Source organism: Moschus berezovskii, chromosome 3 (assembly GCF_049115385.1).
Source record: "Moschus berezovskii isolate FMDL1 chromosome 3, NW_MosBer_1.0, whole genome shotgun sequence".
Taxonomy (NCBI): Eukaryota; Metazoa; Chordata; class Mammalia; order Artiodactyla; family Moschidae; genus Moschus; species Moschus berezovskii.
Window position 1 is genome coordinate 65,469,933 of NC_142462.1, and position 20,623 is coordinate 65,490,555.

At 37.6% G+C, this 20,623-nt stretch overlaps 1 protein-coding gene across 3 annotated transcripts in view; it reads left to right on the plus strand.

Moving 5' to 3' along the window:
• Window positions 1–20,623, plus strand: part of IMMP2L (inner mitochondrial membrane peptidase subunit 2) — a 1,017,589-nt gene that overhangs the window by 67,082 nt on the left and 929,884 nt on the right. For all 3 annotated transcript variants that reach the window (XM_055420858.2, XM_055420860.1, XM_055420859.2), the window contains exon 4: window positions 18,165–18,268. In XM_055420858.2, coding sequence (XP_055276833.1) covers window positions 18,165–18,268 — 104 coding nt within the window. The remainder of the gene's footprint in view (window positions 1–18,164; window positions 18,269–20,623) is intronic.

A 20,623-nucleotide genomic window follows, 5' to 3' on the forward strand; every position in this document is an offset into this window, starting at 1 on the left:
CACCAACTTCTGGAGTTTACCCAAACTCATGTCCATTGAGTTGGTGATGTCATCCAGCCCTCTCATCTTATGTTGTCCCCTTCTCCTCCTGCCTTCAGTCTTACCCAGCATCAGGGTCTTTTCAAATGAGTCAACTCTTTGCATGAGGTGGCCAAAGTATTGGAGTTTCAGCTTCAACATCAGTCCTTCCAATGAACACTCAGGAGTGATCTCTTTTAGGATGGACTGGTTGGATCTCCTTGTAGTCCAAGGGACTCTCAAGAGTCTTCTCCAGCACCACAGTTCAAAAGCATCAATTTTTCGGCACTCAGCATTCTTTATAGTCCAACTCTCAAATCCATACATGACCACTGGAAAAACCATAGCCTTGACTAGATGGACTTTTGTTGCAAAGTAGTCTCTGCTTTTTAATATGCTGTCTAGGTTGCTTTTTAATATGCTGTCTTGACTTTCCTTCCAAGGAGTAAGCTTCTTTTAATTTCATGACTACAGTCACCATCTGCAGTGATTTTGGAGCCCCCTAAAATAAAATCAGCCACTGTTTCCAGTTTCCCCATCTATTTGCCATGAAGTGATAGGACCAGATGTTATGATCTTAGTTTTCCGAATGTTGAGCATTAAGCCAACTTTTTTCACTCTCTTCTTTCACTTTCATCTTTAATTCTTCTTCATTTTCTGCCAAAAGAGTGGTATCATCTGCATATCTGAGGTTATTGATATTTCTCCCGGCAATCTTGACTCCAGCTTGCGCTTCATCCAGCCCAGCATTTCTCATGATGTACTCTGCATATAAGTTAAATAAGCAGGGTGACAGTATACAGCCTTTACATACTCCTTTTCTTATTTGGAACCAGTCTGTTGTTCTGTGTCCAGTTCTAACTATTGCTTCCTGACCTACATACAGATTTCTCAAGAGGTGGATTAAGTGGTCTAGTATTCCCATCTCTTTCAGACTTTTCCCAGTTCATTGTGATCCACACAGTCAAAGGCTTTGGCATAGCCAATAAAGAAGAAATACGTGTTTTTCTGGAACTCTCTTGCTTTTTCCATGATCCAGCGGATGTTGGCAATTTGATTTCTGGTTCCTCTGCCTTTTCTAAAACCTGCTTGAACATCTGGAAGTTCACGGTTCATGTATTGTTGAAGCCTGGCTTGGAGAATTTTGAGCTTTACTTTACTAGCGTGTAAGATGAGTGTAATTGTGCGGTAGTTTGAGCATTCTTTTTCATTGCCTTTCTTTGGGATTGGAATGAAAACTGACCTTTCCCAGTCCTGTGGCCACTGCTGAGTTTTCCAAATTTGCTGATGTATTGAGTGCAGCACTTTCACAGGATCATCTTTTAGGATTTGAAATAGCTCAACTGGAATTCTATCACCTCCACTAGCTTTGTTCGTAGTGCTGCTTTCTAAGGCCCACTTGACTTCACACTCCAGGACATCTGGCTCTATGTGAGTGATCACACCATCGTGATTATCTGGGTCGTGAAGATCTTTTTTGTACAGTTCTTCTGTGTATTCTTGCCACCTCTTCTTAATGTCTTCTGCTTCTGTTAGGTGCATATCATTTGTATCCTTTATTGAGCCCATCTTTGCATGAAATGTTCCCTTGGTATCTCTAATTTTCTTGAAGAGATCTGTAGTCTTTCCCATTCTATTGTTTTCCTCTATTTCTTTGCATTGATCACTGAGGAAGGCTTTCTTATCTCTCCTTGCTATTCTTTGGAACTCTGCATTCAAATGGGTGTATCTTTCCTTTTCTCCTTTGCTTTTTGTTTCTTTTCTTTTCACAGCTATTTGTAAGGTCTCCTCAGACAGCTGTTTTGCTTTTTTGCATTTCTTTTTCTTGGGGATTGTTTTGATCCCTATCTCCTGTACAATGTCATGAACCTCCGTCCATAGTTCATCAGACACTCTATCAGATATAGTCCCTTAAATCTATTTCTCACTTCCACTGTATAATGCAAACTGTAAGACACCTGAATAGTAACAGAAGGAAGATGGCATTTTAGACCATCTTATGCATGTTCTTTCAAAAGTATGGCATCTAATAATAATAACTCTGCGATCAGAATATACATTTATCTTAACTGTACTTCATTGCTTCCTGGCTAGTGCTACAATGTTAAAAGTTTACAGCAGAGTACTATATCAGTTTCTTCTCTTACTTTAATAGTCCTCCACCCCCACCCCCCCACCCCAATAATTTCTCTAAAATAATGGTTCTTCAAAAGAAGTCTGAGGGCCACTGTTGGTTCCTCATAGCTGCAACTGGGGACTATGTTGTTGAAAAGCACAAGTGAAAATCGCTCAGTTCGTGTCTGACTCTTTGCAACCCCATCACTATACACTCCATGGAATTTTCCAGGCCAGAATACTGGAGTGGGTAGCCATTCCCTTCTCCAGGGAATTCTCCCAACCCTGAACTGGGATCTCCTGAATTGCAGGCAGATTTTTTTACCAACTGAACTATCAGGGAAGTCAGAAAAGCACAAAATTCTATTTAAACATTTTAGATTGTATATATAGGCAGAGTCGGTGGTGCTCTTTACAGAGGTCAGAAAAGGTTGACTGTACAGCTCCCAGAGAAGTGAGGTTAAAACTGGGCTTTGTTGGTAGATAATCGTTAGTGAATTGTGGCTGTGGGCTTTTTTTTTTTTAATTAAAAAGTGAAAGAGAAAATAAATGAATAAGAAATTTATAGAAAAAATTGAAACTGTAATAATATCATGTACTGATGGATGGCTGTGGCTGAATCTTACAAGGTGAGAAATCTATCAAGTCTCTGTTTAATTCTCTAGGGGAGTTTTATTTTCCTAAATGAAGACATAAATTTTCCCCCAACTGTCATATGATTTGAACTTAGGCACAAGCTGAGAATTTAGGATACCTTGACAATAATATTTGTTTGTAGGAGGAATAAAAATCCTTCCACATCATCTTTGATCAGAGAGAACATTAAAGCTCAACTTCTGTGTTACATTTTTTTCTAAAGCAGGTTTGATACCTGCTGTTTTAAACTTTGGCATAATTTACTAACATCTGTTGAAATCTGCTGACTGATATGGTCTTTCTTAGAGTGGGTGATATAGTACTTAGGTCAGAACAAAGCATGTAACCTTTTTTCATGTAACTTAACATTTTTCCGAAAGGAAAAGAACATTGTATTTCATCAACCAGAGCTGAGAACTTTGATTATATATGTATGTATGTTTTAAAAATGAAACTTGAAAACATAATGAGCATAATGTGTCTGAAGAAGATATTTTTTGGTAGTAGTTATGCACATTAATATTTTTTTCTGGGTTAATTCTTAGAGGCAGAACAGTTGAAATCTAAAAGTATGCTTACTTTATTTGCTTAGATGAAATGAAACACTGCACAAATAATTTAGTAGTGGGGGTGTATGTGTGAAAGAAAGTCGCACATGTCCGACTCTTTGCGATTCTTGGACTGCAGCCTGTCCCACTCCTCTGTCCATAGAATTCTCCAGGCAGGAGTACTGGAGTGGGTTGCCATTTCCTCTCCAAGGGATCTTCCTGACTCAGGGATCAAACTCAGGTCTCCTGCATTGCAGGCGGATTCTTTGCCCGCTGAGCCACAAGGGAAGCCTTGGGGGTGTGCGGTGGTAGTAAAAATTTCAGCCTGAAGACTTCCAGATAGTTCAGGCATACCTCAGAGATATTAAAAGTTTGGTTTCAGACCCCGTCAATAAAGTGAAGAGTGTAAAGCAACTCACATGATGTTTTTTGTTTCCCATCGCATATAACAGTTATGTTTACATTGTATTGTAGTCTATTAAGTGCAATAGCATTGTGTCTAAAAATAAAGTATTTGTTGTTGTTCAGTTGCTAAGTGTCTGACTCTTTGCGACCCCATGGACTATAGCCTGCTAGGCTCCTCTGTCTGTGGGATTTCCCAGGCAGGAATACTGGAGTGGGTTGCCATTTCCTTCTCCAAAGCATCTTCTCTACTGAAGGATCAAACCCACATCTCTTTCATTGGTAAGCAGATTCTTTATCCTTGAGCATTACTTAACTAAAAAATACTTTATCACTTAGCTTCTAAGCCTTGAGCTATTCATAGTCTTTCTGCTGGTGTCAGGTTGTGGCTCATTGTTGCTGACTGCTGACTTATCAGGGTGGTGGTTGCTGTAAGTTGGGAAGGCTATAGAAATTTCTTAAAATGAGACAAAAATGAAGTTTGTTGCATCGATTGACTCTTCCTTTCATGAAGAGTATCTCTATAGCTTGAGCTGTTATTAGATAGCAGTAGAACTTCTGCAAAATTGGAATCAGTCCTCTCAAAACCTGCCAGACTTTATTAACAGAGGTTGTATAATATTCTGAGTCCTTGTCATTTCAGCAGTCTTCTCATCATCTTCACCAGAAGTAGATTCCATCTCAAGAAACCACTTTCTTTGCTCAGTAAGGAGCAACTCCTCTTTTAGTGTTTCATGAGATTGTAGCAATTCAGTCACATCTTTGGGCTCTACTTCTAATTCTAGTTCCTTTGCTTTTTCTACCACATCTGTAATGACTTATTTCCCTGAAGTGTTGACAGCCTCAAAGTCATCCATGAGGGCTGGAATCACCTTCTCCCAAACTTCTGTTAATGTTGGTATTTTGACCTCTTCCCACGAATTACAAATGTTTTTTAATGGCATCTAGAATGGTGCACCCTATAAAGTAGGTTTTCAATTGACTTTGCCCTGATCCATCCAAGAAATCACTCACTGGTGGCTAAGGCTGACAGCTAAGACTATAGAGTTACAAAAATGTGTGTGTGTGTTTGTGCATGTGTGTGTGTTTTTAAAGTACCAAGGATCTTTATTCTTAGGTCTGAAAATGTATTTCTTAAATAACGAGACTTGAAAGTTGAAGTTACTCTTTGATCTATGGACTGCAGAATGGATGTTGTGTAAACAGGCATGAAAACATTAGTCTTATTGTATAATACATCCATCAGAGGGTTTCCTTGGTGGCTCAGTAGTAAAGAATCTGCCTGCCAGTGCAAGGGACTTGGGTTTGATCTCTGGGCTACAGAAGATCCCTTTGGGAAGGATATGGTAACCCACTCTAGTATTCTTGCCTGGAAAATTCCATGGACAGAGGAGCCTGGTTGGCTACAGTCAATGGGGTTGCAAGAGAGTTAGACACGACTGAATGACTAAACAACAACATAGCCATCAGAGCTTTTTGAGAACCAGGTGCATTGTCAATGAGCAGTACTGTTTTGAAAGGAATTTTTTTTTTTTCCTGAGCAATATGTCTCCACAGACCTTAAAATATTCAGGAAACCATGTTGTAAACAGATGTGCTGTAATTCAGACCTCTTTGTTCCATTTACAGAGCACAGGCAGAGTAGATTTAGCATAATTCTTAAAGGCTCTATGATTTTCAGAATGGTAAGTGAGCACTGCTTAAACTTAGTCTCCAGCTGCATTAGCCCCTGATCAGCCTGTCCTTTAAAAGTTTTGAAGTCAGACATTGACTTCTTTCTAGCTATGAAAGTTCTGGATGGCATCTTCTAGTATAAGGCTATTCATCTAGTTTGAAAATATGTTGTTTAGTGTAGCCACCATCATGAATTATCTTAGCTAAATCTTCTAGATAAATTGCTACAGCTTCTACATCAACACTTGATACGTCCCCTTGTACTCTGATGTTAGGGAGATGGCTTCTTTCCTTTAACCTCATGAAACAACTCTGCCAGCTTCAAACTTCCCTTCTGCAGTTTCTTCACCTGTCTCGGTCTTCATAAAACTGAAGAAATTTAGGGACTTTGCTGTGGATTAGGCTTTGGCTAAAGGGAATGCCATGACTAGTTTGATCTTCTAGGCTTAAAACTTTCTTGATATCAGCAATAAGGGTATTTCACTTTCTTAGTGTTTGTGTGTTCACGGTGTAGCACATTTAATTTCTGCTAATAACGTTTCCTTTGCATTCACAATTGGCTGACTTAGGGTAACTGGCTTAAGAGGCCTAGCTTTCAGCTTTCTTGGCTTTCCACTTGCTTTCCTCATAAAGCTCAATCCTTTCAGCTTTTGTGTGCACCTCTTTCTTTCATTTGAACACAGAGGTGGTTGTAAGGGCCTGATTTCAATATTGTTGTGTCTCAGGAAATAGAGAGGCCAGAACAGGGCAGTGGCTAGTTGGTAGAGTAGTCAAACCACAAATGACATTTATCAGTTAAATTTGCTGTCTTACATGGGTGCAGTTTGTGGTGCCTCCAAACAACTATAATAACATGAAAGATTACTGACCACAGATCACCACAGTAAGTAACATAATAATGAAAAAGTTCAAACTGTTGCCAGGATTACCAAAATGTGACACAGAGACACGAACTGAACATATATTGTTGGAAAAATAGCACTGGTAGACTCTTGATCCAGGACTGACACAAACCTTCAATTTGTGAAAACACAGTATCTTTAAAGTGAAGAGCAATAAGAAGAGATATGCCAGTATTTAAAAGGAAAAACATTCTAGGTAGTAAGCAAAGGCTTGATCTTATCTTGAATCTTATGGAAAGGACATTGTACTTGGTTTTGTTCCCATTTGTCCTATTCTTGATATAGTTATAATTATCATCGTACTTGTTGACTGGTATCGTGCACTGTTAAGAAATTTCCTATACCTTTCTTTTAATTCTCATAACAACCCTGTGAGCTGGGTGGCACTGCAACCCCCACTTTATAGATGTGGAGATGAGATTTGAAAAAGGTTAAGTAATCTGTGTCAGATAATCTGGCTAGTGGGTTTCCCAGGTGGGTAAAGAATCCACCTGCCACTGCAAGGGATGAAGGAGATGTGGGTTTGATCCCAGGTTGGGAAGATCCCCTGGAGGAGGAAATGGCATCACATTCCAGTATTCTAGTCTGGAAAATTCCATGGACAAAGGAGGCTGGTGAGCTACAGTCTAAAGAACAAACATGATCGAGTGACTGAGCATGCACATGCACGCACACACACGCACGCACGCACACACATGCACACACACGCACACACGCACACACACACAGAGTCTGGCTAGTAAGGAGGTGGTTGAATATAGTTTTCTCTCTTTAGAGTAAGGACTATCCAAAAGATTTATCTAAGTTATTTTTTTTCATTTTTTTTCCAGTTATAGATATACATGTATCTATTCTTTTTCAAGAGCTTCCCTGGTGGCTCAGAGGTTAAAGCGTCTGCCTCCAATGCGGGAGACCCGGGTTCGATCCCTGGGTTGGGAAGATCCCCTGGGGAAGGAAACGGTAACCCACTCCAGTATTCTTGCCTGGAGAATCCCTTGGACGGAGAAGCTTGGTAGGCTACAGTCCACGGGGTCGCAAAGAGTCGGACACGACTGAGCGACGGAACGGAACGGATTCTTTTTCAAATTCTTTTCCCATCTAGGTTATTACAGAATATGGAGCAGTATTCCCTGTGCTGTGTAGTAGGTCCCTCGTTGGTTATCTCTTTTAAATATAGCTGTGTGTACATGTCCAAAAGATTTACCTAAGTTGTTTGTTTTTTAATCCTAGTGCTCCACAGCTAAAGCTAAGGAATTGATTATGTGAGAATGCAAGAAAAGAAAATCCTTTTCTTCATTTAAGAAAAGAAAGGCAGGGATGCTTTTGGGTTTGTTTTGTCAGGAATCCCAATGACTAGTGATGTTTTCCCTCTTACTGCTGGAAATCTCCACTTCTGGTTGGAACATCTGATACAGTCACACATTTTGAGATACAGGTAGAAATTCCTACATAGGAAAGGGTATGGCGAAATGTAATGGTTCTACATTGTTGGTAGGAATATAAATGGGTGCTGGCCTTATGGAAACCATTATGGAGGTTCCTTAAAAAATGAAAAATACAGTTACTATATGATGTAGTACACCCACTCCTGGGCAGCTATTTGGAGAAAACTCTAATTTGAAAAGATACATGCACCCCAGTGTTTACAGTAGCACTATTTACAATAGCCAAGACATGGAAGCAACTTAAGTGCCCATCAAAAGATGAATGGATAAAGAATGAAACAATAACATTTGGAGCCACATGGATGGACCTAGAGATTATCATTTTAAATGAAGTCAGAAGGAGAATATGATATCAATTATATGTGGACTCTAAAATATGATACAAATGAACTTATGTACAAAACAGAAAGAGGTCCACAGACGTAGAAAACAAACATGATTATCAAAGTGGAAGGCAGGAAGGGATAAATTAGGAGTTTGGAATTAGCAGATATACACTACTATATATAAAATAGATAAATGAGGTCCTATTGTATAGCACAGTATTCTATTAATATAAAAAAACAAAATGAATATATTCTATTACATATATATGGAAAATAATATTTAAAAAATATACAACTGGGTCATTTTGCTATATACCAAAAATTAACACAGCATTGTAAATCAACTATAATTAAATTTAAAAAAACCTCCTAAATTAAATATTCTCTTCTATTTCTTACTTCAAAAAACTTTGTTATTTTCCGTTGGTTGTAATTTTGATGTAGTCTCTGGGAATCTAGGATTTAAAGTATTAAAAACATGACAAGAAAATATAGACTCTCTGGTTACATCAAGTTCCCAAAGTTTATGACTTTTAATTTAGATTTCATACATATAACTTCTTTGGTTTGAAAGGACTGCTTGTTCTGTCTGAAGCAAACTGCCGTCCCCACAGCGGGGGAAAACAAGATGTAAAATTTCTAAGAAATAACATGGTTTTACTAATTTTTCTAAAATTGCAGCATCCAAATGAAGTTTCTTTCATTTCTTATATAATTTCATTTTGAAGTTAGAGCATTATTTTTCTTCTGAAAAGTTGTTTTAGAAAACTTAAGAAGTAAAAATTTTTTTTTTAATAAACAAATTTAATTGAAGTACAAACAACTATGGGTTTTTATAGTGTTGTAGGAACAGTTTCCCAATTAAAGAAAGTTTTTCTTTATGAATAATGTTATTCATCTTCATAAGTATTGTTTATATTTATAAATGAACTGTAAAGAAAAAAATCTGTGATGTTCTGATTAGCATTATTTCATTATAAATACTAGTGAAGTACTGTCCAACTTTATTCCTAAGGCTTAAATTACCTACTTGGCCCAAAACAAAAAATTTCTTACTATGCTTACTCATCCAGAGTGTGTTTTCTTTGAAAGAGATGTATACATTGTTAACATAATGTACATTTGGTGGGAAACATCTTAGTTAAATATGTTTTCAAATACTTTTAATCTTTAAAACTTAAAAGTATAGCATGTAGACTTTTGGATAGCAGCCATTCTGACTGGTGTGAAATGGTATCTCATTGTGGTTTTGATTTGCATTTCTCTGATGATGAGGGATGTTGAGCATTTTTTCATGTGTTTGTTAGCCATCTTTATGTCTTCTTTGGAGAAATGTCTGTTTAGTTCTTTGGCCCATTTTTTGATTGGGTCACTTAGTTTTCTGGAATTAAGCTGCAGGAGCTGCTTGTATAATTTGGAGATTAATCCTTTATCAGTTGCTTCATTTGCTATTATTTTCTCCCATTCTGAAGGCTGTCTTTTCACCTTGCTTAGAGTTTCCTTTGCTGTGCAGAAGCTTTTGATTTTAATTAGGTCCCATTTGTTTATTTTTGCTTTTATTTCCAATATTCTGGGAGGTGGATCTTGGAGGATCCTGCTGTGATTTATGTCAGAGAGTGTTTTGCCTACGTTCTCCTCTAGGAGTTTTATAGTTTCTGGTCTTACATTTAGATCTTTAATCCATTTTGAGTTTATTTTGGTGTATGGTGTTAGGAAGTGTTCTAGTTTCATTCTTTTACAAGTGGCTGACCAGTTTTCCCAGCACCACTTGTTAAAGAGACTGTCTTTTCTCCATTTTATATTCTTGCCTCCTTTGTCGAAGATAAGGTGTCCATAGGAGCGTGGGTTTATCTCTGGGCTTTCTATTTTGTTCCATTGATCTATATTTCTGTCTTTATGCCAGTACCATACTGTCTTGATGACTGTGGCTTTGTAATAGAGCCTGAAGTCTGGCAGGTTAATTCCCCCAGTTCCATTCTTCTTCCTCAAAATTGCTTTAGCACTTCGAGGTTTTTTGTATTTCCAAATTGTGAGATTATTTGTTCTAGTTCTGTGAAAAATATTGTTGGTAGCTTGATAGGGATTGCATTGAATGTATAAATTACTTTGGGTAGTATATTCATTTTTACAATATTTATTCTTCCAATCCACGAACACGGTATATTTCTCCATCTATTAGTGTCCTCTTTGATGACTTTCACTAGTGTTTTATAGTTTTAAGTCTACATGCAATAAATGCTGGAGAGGGTGTGGAGAGAAGGGAACCCTCTTACACTGTTGGTGGGAATGCAAACTAGTACAGCCACTATGGAGAACAGTGTGGAGATTCCTCAGAAAACTGGAAATAGAACTGCCATATGATCCAGCGATCGCACTCCTGGGCATACACACCGAGGAAACCAGAATTGAAAGAGACACATGTACTCCAATGTTCATTGCAGCACTGTTTATAATAGCCAGGACATGGAAGCAACCTAGATGTCCATCTGCAGACGAATGGATAAGAAAGCTTTGGTACATATACACAATGGAGTATTTCTCAGCCATCAAAAAGAATGCATTTGAATCAGTTTTAATGAGGTGGATGAAATTGGAGCCAATTATACAGAGTGAAGTAAGCCAGAAAGAAGAACATCAATACTGTATATTAACGCATATATATGGAATTTAGAAAAATGGTAACCTGAACCCTGTATAAGAGACTGCAAAAGAGACATAGGCATTTAGAACAGTCTTTGGGACTCTGTGGGAGAGGGTGAAGGTGGAATGATTGGGGAGAATGGAATTGTAGCATGTATATTATCATAAGTGGCCAGTACAGGTTTGACACATAAATTTTCCTCTGTTCAAAAAAAAAAAAAAAAAATAAATAAATAAAATCACACACACACAAAAAAAGTATAGACATACTATTTTCCAGCCACTGTTCTGGGGTTGGGCATATACAAAAATGAATGAAATATGGTTCCTGTAATTGAGAAACTTATAGTTAAATGAATGAAAGAGTCATATGTATAGGCAGATACCTATAATAAGGTTTTAAGGGCTATCTCTGAAGTTTACCTGAATTGTTAAGGGAGCACTGATTGGGAGATGATTAATTTAGCCTTGTGCAGAAGAGGAAAGGTAAAAGAAACTATTGTTTCTTTTATAAAATCAAACAAGTTCTTCCAGGTGTTGACTGATGATTCTAATATTTTACTGCTTGAAATTTGACATGCTTGCTTTGGGGATTTTCCTTTCCCCTGCATGAATCTGTAGTTTACAAGGCATTACCTTTAGGTTCTAACAATTAACATTAGAAAAGTTGGTGGATGATTGATTCTGTAAGGGAAAGATGAATGCAGGTGTCAAGATTTGAGTCTCTAGAAATTATTCTGTCCCTAACCGTGGAGCACCAGCATGTAATTTGCTAATTTCCTCAAGGAAACTTCAGCTTCTGTTTTAAGGCTTCACAGAGAAGTCATCATCAGCTGAGCTGGGCTTGGAAAGATAAATAGAACTTTCCCCATGTAGGGAAAAGGCATTCTGGGAAGTGGGAAAGTCTGAGGATAGATGCCTCAGAGAGAGTTAGAAGTTCAGAATGACTCAAGATTTTCTGGAATAGAGGGCTGGGTGAATTGTGACACTGTTTACTAAGGAAGGTAATATAGAAGTAGACTTTGGGTCTAAGATGGAAAAAGGGCTCTGTGTTGAGTATATTAATTTGGAAAGTCTTTGGAAATTTCATTAGTTTATTTAAAAAAAATTCTTTCCGTTCAAATGTATTAATATCCTTACTTACCTAGGTATCAAAAACACAGACTTGAGAACTAATCTCTTCTTAAAATGCTTTTATACTCTTGGAAAGAGAGACAATCAGATAGTTATAAAAGATGCTATAATTGGGCATCTTTGGTGGTCCAGTGGTGAAGACTCTGAGCTCCCAATATAGAGTCTTAGGTTTGATCCCTGGTCGGGGAACTAAATCCCATCTACTGGGGAACTAGATCCATATAACTCTTGGGAACCAAGAGTTCCCAAGCCACAGCTGAAGATCTTGCATGCTTCAACTAAAAGGATCCCACATGCCATAAATAAGACCTGATGCAACTAAATAAATTAATATTTAAAAAAATACCTCTGCGATAGAGTCACAGGTTTTGATGAGGAACTTGGGGACATTTGTTTATCTAATGGAGACTGAAGATGGGAATGAGGAGGAGAGGTGAGGAGTGATATGAAAGAATTCCTGGGAGATTGCCTCACGGAATTCAAGTGTTTTTTTGAAGTATGAGTTAAATGGTGGGAAGGGGAAAGAGGGAAACATTTCAGTTAAAAATTTTGCTTATATGATGCTTTGGGAGCTGTGGACGGAAAACTATGGATGGAAGTTCATAACACTGTAAAGGAGGCAGTGACCAAAACCACCCCAAAGAAAAAGGAATGCAAGAAGGCACAGTGGTTGTCTGAGGAGGCCTTAAAAATAGCTGAGAAAAGAAGAGAAGCCAAAGACAAAGGAGACAAGGAAAGATACACTCAACTGAACGCAGAGTTCCAGAGAATAGCAAGGAGATATAAGAAAACCTTAAGTGAACAATGCAGAGAAATTGAGGAAAACAATAGAATGAGAAAGACTGGAGATCTCTTCAGGAAAATTGGAGATACCAAGGGAACAAAGATGGGCACAATAAAGGACAGAAATCGCAAGAAATCCAACAAGCAGAAGATACTAAGAAGAGGTAGCAAGAATACACAGAAGAAATATACTAAAAGGGTCTTAGTGACCTGGATAACCATGATGGTGTAGTCACTGTAACACTCATCTACAGCCAGAATGCAAAGTCAAGTGGGCCTTAGGAAGCATTACTACGAACAAAGCTAGTGGAGGTGATGGAATTCCAGTGAATTATTTCAAATCCTAGAAGATGATACTATTAAAGCTCTGCACTCAGTATGTCAGCAAATTTGGAAAACTCAGCAGTGGCCACAGGACTGGAAGAAGTCAGTTTTCATTCCAATTCCAAAGAAAGCAATGCCAAAGAATGTTCAAACTACCATACAATTGTACTCATTTACATGCTAGCAAAGTAATGCTCAAAATCCTTCAAGCTAGGCTTCAACAGTACGTGAACCAAGAACTTCCAGATGTGCAAACTGGATTTAGAAATGGCAGAGAAACCAGAGATCAAATTGCCAACATCGTTGGATCATAGAAAAAGGAAAGGAATTTAAAAAAAAAATCTACTTCTGCTTCATTGACTATGTGAAAGCCTTTGACTGTGTGGATCACAACAGACTGGGAAATTCATAAAAAGATGGGAATGCCAGACCACCTTACCTGTCTCCTGAGAAACCTGTATGCAGGTCAAGAGGCAACAGTTAGAACCTTACATGGAACAGGGGACTGGTTCAAAATTGAGAAAGAAGTAGTACATCAGGGCCACATATTGTCACTCTACTTTTTTAACTTATATTCAGAGTACGTGATGCAAAATGCCAGGATGGGGGAATCACAAGCTGGAATCAAGATTGTCAGGAGAAATATCAACAGCCTCAGATATGCAGATGATACCACTCTAATGGTAGAAAGTGAAGAGGAACTAAAGAGCCTCTTAATGAAGGTGAAAGAGGAGAGTGAAAAAGCTGGCCTACAAAGCAACATTCAAAAAACTAAGATCATGGCATCTACCTCTATCATTTCATGGCAAATAGATGGGGGGAAAGTAGAAACAGTGGTGAATTTTATTTTCTTGTGCTCTGAAATCACTGCAGATGGTGATTGTAGCCATGAAATTAAGCCACTTGCTCCTTGAAAGGAAAGCTATGACAAACCTGCTGCTGCTGCTGCTAAGTCACTTCAGTCGTGTCCGACTCTGTGTGACCCCAGAGAAGGCAGCCCACCAGGCTCCCCCGCCCCTGGGATTCTCCAGGCAAGAACACTGGAGTGGGTTGCCATTTCCTTCCCCAATGCATGAAAGTGAAAAGCGAAAGTGAAGTTGCTCAGTCGTGTCCAACTCTTAGCGACCCCATGGACTGCAGCCTACCGGGCTCCTCCATCCATGGGATTTTCCAGGCAAGAGTACTGGAGTGGGGTGCCATTGCCTTCTACGCTAAACAGCATATTAAAAAGTAGTGACATCACTTTGCTGACAAAGGTCTATATAGTCAAAGCTGTGGTTTTTCCATGTGTCAAGTATTGATATGAGAATTGGACCACAAAGAAGGCTGAGCATTGAAGATTTGATGCTTGCCAAGTGTTGTGCTAGAGAATACTCTTGAGAGTCCCTTGGGCAGCAAGGAGATCAAACCAGTCAATCCTAAGGAAAATCAGTCCTGAATGTTCATTGAAAGGACTCATGCTGAAGCTGAAGCTCCAATACTTTGGCCACCTGATGCAAAGAGCTGACTCACTGTAGAAGACCTTGATCTAAGAAAGAGTGAAGGCAGGAAGAGAAGGTGGTGACAGAGGATAAGATGGTTGGATGGCATCACTGACTCTACGGACATGAGTTTGAGCAAACTCTGGGAGATAGTGAAGGACAGGGAAGGCTGGTGTGTTGCAGTCCATGGGGTCACAGAGAGTTGGATGTGACTTAGCAACTGAACAATAACAACATGGTGTCTTTGAGTGTGAGGAAGTAACTTGTGCATAGAGTATTGCTTGTGATTGAATGTCACTTGTAGGAACAATATAAGTAGGGATTGGTAGGGTCCTACATGTCATGTGTGTGTTGATTTTTATGTTGAAGACAGTCTTGTTGGTAGTCAGGGAAGCTTATTATAAAGGATTTTAAGTCGGGGAATGGCTTGATCAGATTTGATGCTGAACAACCAGTTAGAATCATGTTCTCGAATCTCAGAAATGCAGTTTTGGGTAGAGTATAAATTTAACTAAGGGACATAATAATGGGTAAAAAGTATGTCTTGCTTGGTTGTGAGGCAGGTAAATATGACATTACTGCATTCTGAGTGTTGTAGTATGAAGTGGTATGGATTGCATATAGAAGAGGAGCAAGTCATTTGGGACTGTACATTTAAGAGTCATAGGTCTATGGGTGGTATTTGTGCCTAGAATATTCATGAGATTTTCTAAGAAAATAATTTAAAACAGAGATGAAAGACCTGAAGGTAGACTTCTAGACAAAAGCAACCTTCATAGGATAACAGTTAAAGAAGAATCATCTAAATCTATGATGTTAGCACTGTGGGTTATAATTGATTATTAGGTTGCAAAATCAGTAATGACTTAGCGACTAAACCACCACCACCAAAATCAATAATAGTGAATGGGAAATTAATATGATTGATTATAGACAAGATTTTAAAAACATGGATTAGGAGAGAATAGAAATTATGATATCAGGGTATGTGTGGTAAAGGTCATTATTGTTTTGTGATGTTTTGTTCAGATATGTGCATTTGTACTTTGGGTACAGTATAAAATGTCTTTATTATAAGTTATAATCACAAACTTTTGAAAAACCACAAAAGAGACTAAGGAAGAACAGTTGGAAATAATTAAATCACTTTTGTTCTTCACTTCTCTGATGGCAAGGAAAAGAAATGGACCCAGTGAAAGTGCAGTGGGAAGTAGATTTTTCTTTTCATTGTACAGTTGCTTTCCCCCTAGGCCACCTTTACCATATCAGTTATGTAAGGAGGAAAAATACAAAGAAATACGGGGAGAGGGCTTGCAAGATAATGAACTGAAAGACAGAGGAGAGGAAGAAAGAGAAAGTATGAATGAGAAATATGGATGAGAGAGAATAAACCCCATGTGGAAGCCTGACTTTTAGCCTAACCTGACTGAGTGACTCCAGAAGCTCCATTCCCTAGCACCATGGCCCAACAATGCCCTTTGGATTTGTCCTGCCATGGCAGCTCTGTTTCTTATTAGGGATAAAGCTGGATGAAGACCCTGGGGTAAGGGTACAAAACTACCTCTAATTAAAATTGTGATTTAGTTATATCACTAATAAGAGTTATTGAGAGCTTAACTAGGGGTCAAGAACTATTCTAAGCACTTAAATGCATGATCTCACCAAGTAAGTGAATATTTGTTAAGCCCTTAAAACAATGTCTGACACATGGTAAGCACTTGGTGAGTATTGGATATGATTATTATTTAATTACTAATTAGAGAAGAGTTACTAAATATCACCATTTTACTAGTAAGGAAATTGAAGTGTAACAAAGTTAAGTAACTTTCTCAAAATCTTATAGCTGGGAAGAAATAGAATCATTCACTTTTGAGTTGGAGGTGAGAGACTGATTAGTATAGGTGCATAGCTTCCCACTTCAGTATTCTTGCCTGGAAAATCCTACGGACAGAGGAGTCTGGTGGACTGTAGTCCATGGGGTTACAAAAGAGTTGGACATGACTTGGCCACTAAACAACAGTGAAGGGTTATATGGTGATTGGTGCTTGAAAGATGATGATAGAAGAGAGAATAGACAAAAATGGGTCTTAAGTGAAAGACATTATGAAAAAAAAGTCCCTTTAGCTTGGTGACTGGCTGGATATGAAGTAGAAAGGTAAGATTTAAAGTTGGTTGTCAGGGGATATAGTGAGCAAGATGTAAGAAAAGGGAGAAAACTTTTATGCTAGGAAATGATGACAAATTCCATTTAATAGTATTGAATTTTATGTCAGATAGTCAAGTGAGGATTAGCAGGGAATTCAAAACTAAAGTTAGGGATGTTTAGGCATTATCACATAAAAGAGTTGCAGAAGCTGTAAGAGTGTTTGCGATCCCCAAGGATAACCAATAAGTTTTTGATCACAAAAAATCTGGGGAGTCAAAAGTCATAATAATAGCCCCCACACAACATTTCTACACCTTTGTCCACACCTGTTTTTTAGAAAATCTACAAGTAATTCCAGGAACCTTTAAAAAAAAGTATGTCACTACTGGGGCTTTCCTGGTGGCTCAGTCTGCAAAGAATCCTCCTGCAATGCAGAAGTTCGATGCCTGTGTTGAGAAGATCCTCTGGAGAAGGAAATGGCAACCCACTCCAATATTCTTGCCTGGGAAATCCCATAGACAAGAGACTGGCAGGTTACAGTCCATGGGTCACAAGAGTCAGACACGACTGAGTGATTAATACATCACCATGGCACTACTGCTCCAGGGACAGCCTGCTGTTGGGCATGTACTGTTTTCCTCGCTGCTGCCCTGGTTTCTGTGGCTCTGTCTCTTCTTGCTGCACCCCACCGTCTGTGAATGGGGGGAACTTCCGTTGTGGTTTAGTACCTTCCCACCGCCACAGCAATTGCTCTTTTAGACCAATGACGTTCTCAGAGACTCTGGAGAGTCATTGGTGAAAAAGCTGTCCTACTTTTTCTTATTCTACCATCAAGTTTCAGATTTGATATCCATTGACTTTTTCAGCAGTCCTGTCAGGTGACAGATGTATTGGCTTTATGGTTCCTTAATCAGTTTCTTATGCCTTGATGATTCCTGACCATCAGATGAAGTCTTACAGAAAGTGTTTCTCTGTGTCTGCCCCATTGGTCCTTAGACATATCTAGACTTATCTTAATCCTAGGGTGACGGCTGCTTACTAGGCTTAAACTGAAGCCAGGACGCTTCCTGCAAGCTCTCTCGAGAAAAGAGAGATCGAAGTGGGAAATTCCCATATTTTCCAAGATTATTTCATCACTTGCTACTTCTGGTCTCTTTACTGCTTCCTATGGTATTTTCCTGGTTGATTTGAGATTATTTCTTCTTCTCTCCAAATGGAGCAATCACATGTACTTACTATGGAATTAGGTCCTATCTGAATATTTTATGGGGAGGCTTGATTCACTTTTTTCTTTTATTTCTTCTTACAATTTTCCATGCCTCTTTAAGGCAGTTTAGTAAAGAGTTGACTATGTAGCACATTTTCCTTTGAAAGTAGTATTCGTAATTTTTTTTTTCCTGGTTCCCTGTGAAGAACCCCGATGAGCCTTTTTGAAAACTCATCATTTGCAGTTATCTTAGAACACCAATTTATTGAAAGCTACTATATTAGAAATGTTTTATTGCACTGCACTACAGCTATGAAGTGCAAGGAACCATGAAGATTGAAAATTACGAATGACAGATGTGTCTCTTTCTTCTTATTTTTTAGCCTTCTTTGAATCCTGGGGGGAGCCAGTCATCTGATGTGGTGCTTTTGAACCATTGGAAAGTGAGGAATTTTGAAGTACAACGTGGTGACATTGTGTCATTAGTGTAAGTAAATCAGAAACATACTATATTCCTATATAAGATGATTTATAATTATCTGATTTAGCTAGTAATTCTGTTTATACCATATTGTCAATTATTAAATTAATAGGTTCATTTAAAATGTAATACATTTTTCAAAATTATTTTGAAATGTAACAATACTATGAAAGAAGATTTTTTCTGTTATACTTAAAGTTTATCACTTGATTGACATACTTGGTTTTGCCAAAATGTGTTTAATGAAATATTGATTAGAAATTATTATATTGATGATCTAGAGTAGGTGTATCTGGGATTTGAGTTATTTTGAAATATTGAATTTTGGAAGCAACTTGTATGCTACTCTCATGCTTTATTAGCTGTGTAGCTACAAAATATTTCTAGCCCATTGTGTGACATGAAATTCAGTGGCATTTATATATATGTATCAGTAATTTAACTGAAAAAAGCAAGTTTGGAAGATGGTAGACTGGAGGCTTTTGTTTGGGACCAAAAGGTGGCACTGTTTCTCTGTTAAAGTATTACGACTGGTCAGGAACAAGAATTTCATTCTAATCTTAGTGTAGAGAAGGAATGTCAAAATGTACATGATTGACACAATGATATTCCTATGTTTGAATGATTTAGACTTGAGATTTGTTTGTTTATTTTAAAAGTAAATTTACACTGAGAAGACTGCAACAGAACTTGCCTAATTTCTACTGTTTTCAGCTACTTATACAAATGCTTTAATATGATTCCCTGTTATGCCAGTTAGTGCATTGGGGAGGCAATTAATGTAGTAGTTACTGTTATTTGTTGTCATGATAGTAAAATCCTACTGTTTGGTGAAGACTTCGAACTTATAAGTATGATTCTTGAATTAGAATAATTGTTTATTGTTGGGTGATAATTTATAATTGGTAAAAGCAAAACGTTATCTACTTGCTCTTACTTATCTTTGGTTACTGCTTTGTGGAAATAGATATATTCTAAATGTGTCTCAGTCAAGCCTGTTCTACTAAGATTTATTTGAAAACATATTAACTAAACCTGGTCAGTAACTAATGAAATAAATTTGAGTGGAGTTTTGTATGGCAGACATCCAAGGATGGGGATTAATGCTTCTCATATTCTTGAGTGCTTTCTTTAATATTAACCTCCTCTTCAGAGTATCTTTTTACTTTGTCATTCAGGGAACTGTTTCTGCAACCTCCTTAACAACCTTCCCATGCTGGGTTAGCCTGTCGTGTGCTCATTATTCTTTCGCTTTTGGTTTGACAAGGTTACATCCTCACTTAGTCCATGATGGAGAGGATACCCACCCAAGTGAAAGAGGTCACCTTATAAGCAGACTATTGTGCGGTGTATTTTTTCTGTGAGAAACATGCTGACTATCTTTAACCAAATGAATTTGAATAGGTAATTGGGGAGAAAAAAGGGTCCTTAAAATCCAAGTTTGCATGGATCCAAAACGGTACCCTAGCATATCTTAGACTATATAAAAAAAAGAGAATGTTATCCTTTTATGTAAATATTAAAGTGACTGATATTTATTATATAAATAAATTTCAAAAACAGTATATTCAAATTGAGGTTGATACTAAATGATAGCTACTTCAGTTGAACTGTATTTTAAATGAGTTAACTATGTGATGTATCTCTGTCAGGTACAAATAGCACAAATTTTCTTTCATAATGCTTGTTGTTAGTAGGAGCTATTTACATATAAAAATGCTTAGTGATTGGTATCGTATTATTTAACAACAAGTAATCATCAAGCAGTAACTGTTGCTTTCTTTTGGTGAACAACCAGGCTTATACTTGTTTAGTATGATGCAATACTAATAAAAGACACTGTTTAAAGTATCTTTTCAGTTTTATGAGCAAAAATGCTTTCTGGACACATGTCCTTACATTAGAATATCCTGTCAATATAAGATATGTGTGACTAATACAGAAATACATGACTAAATTTTGAATTTATGGCTAAATATAAAATACAAAGATAACAAATTGATGTTAATTATGCATTTTATTGATACATAAGTAATCTTTGGTAACAAAGTAGTGTGGCAGCTTATATTTTAAATCATTCCTGGACAGCATTTTATGTATTCAGAGTATGCGGAAATGTAGCATTTCTACTATAATATATATGCCTTTCTGGAAAACTTTGTGATTTGCAAATTCATTCTTAAATTACTAGGGCTTATGCATCTTCATAACCAGAACACCAGTGAAAATAACAATAATTCCAATAGCACTATTTAAAAGACATCTGAAGTTTCTAATAAATAAACACTGCAGTAATACTTAAAACAATAAGAGATCAATAATTGTAATAATGTGACTCTGGGTATGGGAAAAAGCAACAAG